The 9,758-nt window shown below is 45.1% G+C and overlaps 1 protein-coding gene across 1 annotated transcript; it reads right to left on the bottom strand.

Moving 5' to 3' along the window:
- Positions 1-5,397: 5,397 nt before the first annotated feature.
- Positions 5,398-6,342, bottom strand: LOC101068801 (olfactory receptor 52N2). The gene has a single exon (XM_003979146.2). It carries the CDS (start codon positions 6,340-6,342, stop codon positions 5,398-5,400), a length of 945 nt encoding a protein of 314 aa, XP_003979195.2.
- Between the last annotated feature and the right edge of the window lie 3,416 nt (positions 6,343-9,758).

The following is a 9,758-nucleotide window of genomic DNA, read 5'->3' as shown; positions in this document are numbered from 1 at the left end:
TGCTTAAATAAAAAAAATTCTTTCATTAAATTACTGCATGTGATTATTTTTGTCAACTGATTTTCTTCTAGATTTGGTGTTTGAGGCACTGTTAAAATAATGAATCATTTATGAATCATTTGAAACATTTAAATAACTTCACATTTGTGTCTAATCCATCATTTAAGACAGATTCCTTACCTGATCTGACTAATACATACACACAGAAAATTGAAATATTAGATTTTTCTGTTCTAAATTTTGCAGGAGGCTGAAAAACAACACATTTTCTCACAAACAGAAATCTGCTGATCGACTTTTGTGTTGACCTTCTGGAGCTGAGATCCACAGGAAAGCAGCAACAGGGAAGATGAGCCGACAAAGAAACCCCCTCATTCACCGTACACAGATTTATCTGTGTTTTCATTCATCATCACATCAACTGTTGCTTGACAACCACTCAGCAAACAACATTACCAGCCAAAGTGTCACGTGTAAGGACATCCGCCTCTTTTTCCTCTGCGTTTATTATCATCATTCTAACAAACGTGAAAACAAGCAATATATTATTTTATAATTTGTTGATAAATGTTTCTGTAATTTATATGTCTCACCAAAATCTTAATCTGCTTCTTTTCCAGATTCTGGACTCCAGAAGGTTAGCTCCCCACAGCCGTGTATAGATTATTGGGTTCTTAATAAGATTACCATTAGGAATAAGTACCCTCTTCCTCTTCTGGATGCTGCCTTCAGTCCTCTTCACAAAGACCATTTCTTCACCAAGTTTGACCTGCGAAATGCCTATCACCTTGTTCGGATTCAGCAGGGAGATGAGTGGAAGACAGCTTTCAACATGCCCCTGGGGCACTTTGAATATCTAGTCATTCTATTTGGATTAACTAATGCTCCTGCTATGTTTCAGGCTATGGTCAATGTGGTGCTGCATGATACACTCAATTCCTGTTTGTCTATATCTATGACATGCTCATCTTTTCTGAGACCCACGAGGAGCATATCCGGCGCATTTGTTTGGCTGTAGAACAGCTTCTGGTGAATAAGCTGTACATCAAAGCCGAGAAATGCAAGTTCACCGTCACCTCTGCCACCTTTCTGGGGTTCATTATTCAACAGTGACAACTCTCTCCAGACCTAATGAAGATGCGCAACGTGTAGGAGTGGCCCACTCCCTCTTCCCAAAAACAGCTCCAGCATTTCGTGGGTTTTGCCAACTTAACCAGCAGTTCATCCAAGGATACAGCAGGGTGGTGGCTTTTCTTTTCAGTCTTATGTCTTCCCCTTAAGCCATTCAGCTGGTCTAATGAGGCCAAAGCAACGTTCTCTCAGCTTAAGGCCTGATTCACCTATCTTGGTCCAGCCGAATCCCAGTTTATGGTGGAGATTGACGTTTCAGATGTTGGCATTGGTGCCATCCCCTCTCAGTAAGATCCCATGGATCCCATCCCAGCAAGTGCCTGTGCTCTTTTCCTGGGGCACTTCCAGTTCAGCCTACTGGCCTGGATCTCAGAATGTCAAGCCAAGCACCTTGTCCCACCAGTTTTCTCCTGATCCCTCCAACTAAGACCCTGGGCTCATCTTGCCCCCCTCCTGCACTGTGGGCACAGCTACCTGCTCCGTAGAGGAGGGAGTGCAGGAGGCACTGCGGTCTCATCCCAGCCACTCAGGTACCCCACACAACTGGCTGTTCATCCTCAAGTCTGTCCGCTCTGCTGTGCTGCAATGGGGCCATTCATCTGTGCTCAGCTGTCACACTTACCACATCTGAAACCTCTATTTCCTCAAGCAATGATTCTGGTGGCCTTAAATGTCCCAAGACACTAAATCCTTTGTCGCTTCTTGCCCTGTATGTGCCCAAGGAAAGTCTTCTACCTGACCGCCAGCTGGACTTGTCAATCCATGCCCCATCCCAAGACGCCCCTGCTCACACATCGCAATAGATTATCGGCTTCCCCCATCTGCTGGACACACCAGCATCCTGACTGTGGTGGACTGGTTCTCGAAGGCAGTTCATTTCATCCCTCTCCCTAAGCTCTCCTCTGCTGCTGAGACCGAAAACCTCCTGGTCAAGCATGTCTTTTGCCTCCAAAGGACATTGTGTCTGACTGAAGGCCTCAATTCACATTTCGGGATTCTGACAGCCTTCTGAAATGTGTTGTAGGCTACAGTGAGCCTCTCCTTGGGATACCATCTTCAGTCAAATGGCCAAACTGAGAGAGCCAACCAGTCCTTGGAGAGTGCCTTGTGTTGTTTCTCAGCTTGTCATCAGACCTCCTGGAGTTCATTCCTGTCATAGGTGGAAAATGCACAAAATTCCCTTTTGTCTGCATCCGTCATGGCCTGTGTGTTTGGTGCATTTTGTTTTAGTTTTGTTTTCCTGGTTCTTTCACTAAGGGGTGTGATGGATTCACCTTGATACCATTCTCTGGTGACGTCATACCTGCAGTTGGTTATCAATCAACACTCTTCAAAAGCCACTGCCTCCCAATCACCAGCTTCTGATCATTTTTGTCTGCTTTGTGTTAAACGTGGGTCAATGGTATCTTCTCCTGTTGCGTACCTTCAAGTAACTTTTATCATGAACGATTTGCACTTCACGCACCCTTTCACCATGCGGTGCAGTTATTTGAGTTAATTAAAATCTTGTTGTGGTGAATTTTTTCTGATGGTAACCTAGATGTGTTGATGAGGAAGGAATCTTCACAGACACCGACTTGGTTTGAAGAGATATTTATTGGAGAGAAAAGTCAGGCATCAATTGGACCCTGCAGCTTGTCCGCGGGAGATCTCATGGTCCTGATGGTGAAAATCTCCTCCAGACTTATTCTAGTAGCGCTCTTTTATACCACCCAGTAAAACCATTCTTCTCTGATGGCTTCATAACACAGTCTAACCGACCAAATGATATATAATCCAATTATTACTAAAAAGGAGGAAGGAGAAGGAAGGACAACGGCATCCATCATGAGCCTATGAAACTTAAAAGTCTCAGGCGACATTAAACACCTGTGAGATAACGCTAGATTGTCTGGCAAGCAAGTTGAGGCCTTGCAGATTTCTATGGCCTTCACAGAATGGATACATAGCTGAAAAACAAGTTGAATTCTTACAGAGTTGCAGAAAATAGATACATAGCTTCAGATACTACATTGTTTTAACACCATCAGTTGTTTGTCTGCTTACGGGTCCTGCCTGAATCGCATCCTAGCAGCCTCTTTCAGCCTCTTCCTCCGTTACTCCCGCCAACCACCAAAGAGCTCCAGCCTGTCCTTATCAGCTGGGCTAGAAAGTCTAGTTGTCATCTAGGGATCTTCACCTCCAGATAGAATCATCCAAACTGGCTCCACGGTTTATCGGACCGTTCAAATCAAATCAAATCAATCTTTATTTATATAGTGTCTTTTACAATCAAAATTGTTTCAAAGCGCTTTCCAGAATACAAGGGCCTAACCTCAGACAAGCAACAGTGGCAAGGAAAAACTCCCCTTTAACAGGAAGAAATGTTGAGCAGGACCAGGCTCATGTAGGGGGACCCTCCTGCTGATGGTCGGCTGGGTAGAGAGAGAGGAGAGGGGGGAGGACAGGTAGAGGATATAATGGAGAGGAGAGGAGAGGAGAGGAGAGGAGAGGAGAGGAGAGGAGAGGAGAGGAGAGGAGAGGAGAGGAGAGCACAGAGCACAGAAAGACACACAAAAATACACTATTTATGCAAGCCGCCGGCCAAGTGGGTCAGCGGGGCCGGAGGTCATCATGCAGCTCTGAAGGCGGAGATACCTGTAAATGAATACAGAAGGGAGGGGGGAAAGAAGCAGAAAAATTACACAAGAATCAGCATAACTAGTCTACTTGATGAGGAGGAGAGGAGAGGAGAGGAGAGGAGAGGAGAGGAGAGGAGAGGAGAGGAGAGGAGAGGAGAGGAGAAACGATGACCCAGTGGGGTGACAGAGGCCTGTCAAGTGATCATGTTTCTGGAGCCTTGGCCTATAACAGCATAGCTAAGATGTTAACCTAATGATTAGACGACCCCCTAAGTATGACAATTTGTCTGTCTATGATAGTAACTGGAACTACAGAATTAGTAACAATAAGCTTTTTCAAAAAGGTAGGTTTTAAGTCTGATCTTAAAAGTAGAGATGGAGTCAGCCTCCCGTACCTGGACAGGGAGCTGGTTCCATAGCAGGGGGACCTGGTAGCTAAATGCTCGGCCCCCCATTCTACTCCTAGAAACTCTGGGAACCACAAGTAAACCAGCATTCTGAGAGCGGAGCGGTCTATTGGGCTGGTAAGGTGTCATTAGCTCCTCCAGGTAGGATTGAGCTAGGCCTCTGAGGACCTTGGAATCAAAAGAATGGTTTTAAAAATTATTCTAAATTCGTTCGAAGAGGACCGGATCATGAACCCATCTGCTGTGCACCTCAAGTTGTCTTCTTCCCTCAAGGTGCATCCAATATTCTATTTGTTTCTTTTAAAGCTGGTTTCAGAATTGGACATGGTCCCACCAGTGTCATATTGTTTCCTCTTTGACATTGTTAACCCCAGCATTCTAGGCTCCAGCTTTTGGCTAGCCTTGACTTTTGTCTCTTTTCCTTAGGTTATCACATTTTACCTCTCCGAAGAGTACCGCAGATTTCTGTCTGCTTCGCACACTGGTGTAAATATTGTGTAAATAAACCATTTTTCACTGTAAGCTGTTTCACCTGTCTGCATTCTTGGATTCCACCTTGAATTTTGGCTTGAAGCCGTAACAGAAAGTGATTAGTTCTACTATTAGTCCACACCCGATCAGTAGTAATGCATATAAATTATCCACATTAATTAAAGTTTTTCACAACTCTCAGAACGATGGATGCATTTAATTACAGAAAAGTCAAAATGCACCAATAAAAAAATATGTGAAGTCAATCAAAACGGGGCCAAAAACTGAGACGATAAACTGAAAATGTGTGGATGGAATAATGGAATAAGAATAAAAAAGCAACTCTAATGAGCAGAAACCTCGGGAACCAGAAATAACTTGACAGTAAATATACAATAAATGTTTGCCTTCCACTCTTCCACACTGCATTAACGTTAATGCAGCAGTTCTATTTTAGTGTTCAACGTCTGATATTACATAGAAAACAAAAATGCACATATTTCTTTTCTCTATCACTTCTGCACAATCAGTTCAAAAGTTCATCTTTAAAAGGGGAATTAACAGAAAGTGTCTCAGGAAGTGTTGAGAAACACATTTGTAGGTCATTTCCATCCACTCTCACAAATATGCATATTGTAAATGGAAAGACATCAAGTCACAGGTATGTGGTCAATACATGAATTACATCTGATAAAATATAATTTTCCATTAATTACAGTTTATCTAAAAAAATAATTATTGTTTAAGATGTTTAAAAACAGAACACATTAATATGATGACATAATTTTTCTGGCTTGAAACAATTTATAAAGGTATTTTTGGATTTCTTTAGATTGAATTCCATAAATGATGGGGTTCATGCTGCCAGGAATTGTGTGAAAAAGAATGGCACAGATTTTTCTGTAGTCTGAGTACTGAGGGAAACGATGCAGGGCGATGATAAGAATTCCACTTGCGGACATGATGAGATACATGACAAGATGAGTACTGCAGGTCTTCAAGGCTTTGCTGTTCACAGACTTGTTGTTGCTGGTCACACAGACAATGGTGATCTTAGTGTAGGTCACAACGATGCTGCCGATCGAAGCTATGAACAGGACAACAGTGAATGTGAGGCCGTAGATGTTGTTGATCACCACACTGTCGCAGGACAGTTTGAACAGAGACGCATTGTCACAGAATGTGTTTGCGATGAGAGTCCTGCATCGGTTCAGCCGTATAGTCAGACCCAGCAGAATCCCCACCAGAACAAAGGCCACTGCCCAGGCAGAAACCGTCAGCTTGATCACCATCTTGTGGTTCATGATGGCAGCGTAGCGCAGAGGGTTACAGATGGCCACATATCTGTCAAACGCCATTATCATGAGGACGGTGTGAGACGTGGTCCCAAACATATGTGTGGTGAAGGCTTGAACCACACACTCATAATAAGTGATGAGGCGTTCAGAGGGAGGATGCAACAAGTCCATCAGCAAACGTGGAATCAGGATAGAGTTTCCCAGAACATCATTAAAGGGCAGGTTGCAAAACAGAAGATACATGGGCTGATGAAGACTGCTGTCAATGAAGATAAGGGCAACTATACCAATGTTGGACAACATAATAAATATGTAAGAGACTAAGAAAAAGGAGAAGACAGGATACACAGAAGATTCTGTGACCTTTAATCCCTCCAGCTGAAGGGTAAAGCTATTGAAGGTGTAGTTTTCCATCAGCCTGAAACAAGAGAAGCAAAAGGTCAATATAAAAAAACAATCTGTAGACAGTTTTCCCCCTGAAAAACTTAATTAGGCATTAACAATGCTTTATTATCAGGCTTAAATTTAAGGTGGGAATTTACCTTTTATTTTCTGATATCTTGCAGCACCTGCTGCAGCAACAGCATCAACAAAACAACCCAGCCTATATAGTCATGGATGACATCATGTTCTGCTGGAGGCGGTCATCACAGGGACAATCAACAAATAAGAACGTTTTCTGCTAATAAGGCATCTGCCTGAAGGGTTGGACGAAACTTTTATTGTTTTCCAAATACCTCTCCTTAGTAAATGTTAAAGATCCTTCGGTCAGGGTCAAAAATATTTCTACATGTCTGCCCTTATTATTCGCTCTCTTTATCTACATAGTCAAAATTTCACAGCTGATTTCACAGGTTTGGCACAACTACTGCTAAAATACTGTCCAATTGTAGATTGCTCCTACAGTAGATTTGGGGAAACCATTAAAGACTGATCTGCTGACCTGAGTGCTTGAGATGGAGCGTAGGACTGGAGAAGATCAGTCAGGTAGATTGGGGCAAGACCATGAAGATATTTTAAACAAATAAAATTTTAAAATCAATTTGAAAGTGAACAGAAAACCAATGCAGTGACACTAAAACACTAAAGCTGCACTTTAGATCATTCTGGCTAAGGCCTACATAGAGGGCATTGCATTTCTGCTTCATTTGACAGTTGTTTGAGTGGCATGCGTGGAGAAGGAAGTTGAAAAGAATATAGTCGCTTGCACAGTGTGCACACAAAGCCAAACTTCAAGCCAGGTCTACGTTTAATGGACGTCTACCGAGCCCCCACTGGCACTGCTCACGTGTTTCACTGGACTTGTTCATGTGGCTGCCAGAACCCTTGGGTAACACCATCATGTTAGCAGTTTATCAGCCATGTGTTTTCAGCTTTTGGAGAGAGATTTGCAATTTTCTGAACAGAATTGTGAGCCACTCCCCCACCACTTGGACTACAACAGGCAGTGAAAGAGAGGCTCAACCAAGAGTTGGAGGTAGAGATGCAGGGCCTGGTCATCCAAAATCCATTCTTCTGAAGCCAACGGGTGATATGGGGAATAGTCTCAGAACAACCAGATGACTCCAGCTACACATCTGTACATTTTATGTGTGTTTATGCTACCGAATGTGCTGGTTCCAAGACTTGCAGAAAAAGGAGCTTCTCTCTGTGGCCAACGCTACGGTCTGCTGATGTCACAAGATTTGTGTAGTGATGTACCAGATCTGCTGATCACCAGCCATGCCCCTGGTGAAGCATGCAGAACTGGACTGAAGGTTTGTCTGAAAATCTCACCTGGATCTCCAACTCCATGTTGCATCATGGAAACTGCCTCCCAGGTTTGTAGGTCCATTCCTCAGTTCTAAATTAATCATTCCACATTTCCAATCTCATGTGGTGTACTGAGAGCTCCTTGGTACCTGCTGTGAGGCCTACTCTACCTCTGTGCATGATCAACGATTAACAGTTTAATGTCAACTGGCTGTGAGGAAGAGAGGTTGTGGAAAACACAGATCAAGGATTTAAACAGGGTAAATCCCAAATTGTCCCAAGCAGAGGGAACTGTTATTTGCACATTAGGTGTAAGTTTGGTTTGTACATTCTTTGTTTTATATAGGGACTCTTGCTGTCTTCTTGGGTCGCTTCAGATTTTCCCTCACTTACCGTCCAGGCTCCCGCAACGCTAGGCCAGATGCTCTGTCCCGCCTGTTTTCGCCCGATCCCTCCCACTCTGAGCCTAGCTCCATTCTGTTGCCATCCTGCATCGTGGGAGCTGCCTCCTGGCAAGTGGAGAGGAGGGTCCTGGAGGCCCAATGGACCACGCCAGATCTGGGTAATGGCCCCCCCAACCGCCTCTTTGTTCCAGACATGGTCCGGTCTGAGGTCCTGCAGTGGGGGCATTCTTCCAGACTTACCTGCTACCCCAGGCTCTCTTGGACTCTGCACTTCCTTAGGCAACGCTTCTGGTGGCCTTCCATGGCTCGAGATGCCAAGGCCTTCATAGCAGCTAGTCCAGTTTGTGCCTCCCACCTGCTGGCCTTATCAATCCGCTAGACATCCCTCTGCACCCCTGGTCACACATCACAGTGAACTTTGTCACCGGTCTTGCCCCATCGGACGGGAATAATGCCATCCTCACTGTGGTTGATCGTTTTTCTAAGGCTGCCCACTTCATTCCTCTCACAAAGCTCCCTTCCGCTGCAGAGACTGGGGATCCCCTGGTCCGACATATTTTCCATCTCCACAGTTTCCCAAAGGATATTGTGTCAGACCGACGACCCCAATTTACATCCCAAGTCTAAATAACTTTCTATGCACCGCTGGGAGCCTTGGTGAGCCTCTCATCCAGGTATCATCCGCAGTCCAATGGTCAAGCGGAGAGGACCAACCAGAATTTGGAGAGTGCCCTCAGGTGCGTGGTTGCCCAAAATCCTGCCTCCTGGAGTTCATTTCTACCCTGGGTGGAGTATGCCCATAACTCACTGGTCTCTGCTGCCACCTGATTGTTGCCTTCATGGCTTCCATGGGATACCAAACACCATTGTTTGAATTCCAGGAGGATGAAGTGGCCATGCCCTCTGTCCGGGCCACCCCGCGTCGTTGCAGAAGTGTGTGGAGGTAGGTCCATTTTGCCCTTCTGCGGACTTCCCTACAGACTCAGAGGCAGGCCAACCACCACTGTATTCCAGCCCCCGCCTACCAACTGGGCCAGAAGGTCTGGCTCTCTACAAGAGATCTTCCCCTACATGTGGATTCCCAGAAACTGGCTCCTCATTTCGTGGGACCATTTGTAATCGACCACATTGTCAACCCCTCCTTAGTTCATCTCAGGTTGCCTCCTTCACTTGGGATTCATCCCACTTTCCATGTCTCTCAGATTAAGATGTTCTCTGAGTCAGATCTGGTCCCTCTAGCTGAGGCCCCCCCATGTTATCGATGGTCCAGCGCATTCTAGATGTCCGTCGGCAGGGACATGGTCTCCAGTTCTTGGTTGATTGGGGGGGATACGGTCTTGAGGAAAGGTCTTGGGTTCATCGGTGCCACATCCTGGATAGCAGCCTCCTGCGTGACTTTTACTGGGACCATCCCCAGAAGTGTGGTAGAGGTCCAGGAGGCGCCCGTTGAGGGGGAGGTACTGTCATGGCCTGCGTATTGGCGCCTTTTGCTTGTGTTTTGTGTTCCTGGTTTTCTCACTAGGGGGCGTGATGGATTCACATGGATACCTTTCGCTGGTGACCGTCAAACCTGCAGCTGGTCACCAATCAACAGTCTTCAAAAGCTGCTGCCAATCACCAGCTTCTTGTGTTCCATTCCGTCAAGTAACTTTTCTAGGTTTTTCTGACGTCTCT

The sequence above is a fragment of the Takifugu rubripes genome, chromosome 15 (genome assembly GCF_901000725.2).
Source record: "Takifugu rubripes chromosome 15, fTakRub1.2, whole genome shotgun sequence".
Classification (NCBI taxonomy): domain Eukaryota; kingdom Metazoa; phylum Chordata; class Actinopteri; order Tetraodontiformes; family Tetraodontidae; genus Takifugu; species Takifugu rubripes.
The sequence above is the reverse complement of the archived record's forward strand: the minus strand, read 5'-3'. Positions and strand labels throughout refer to the sequence as shown.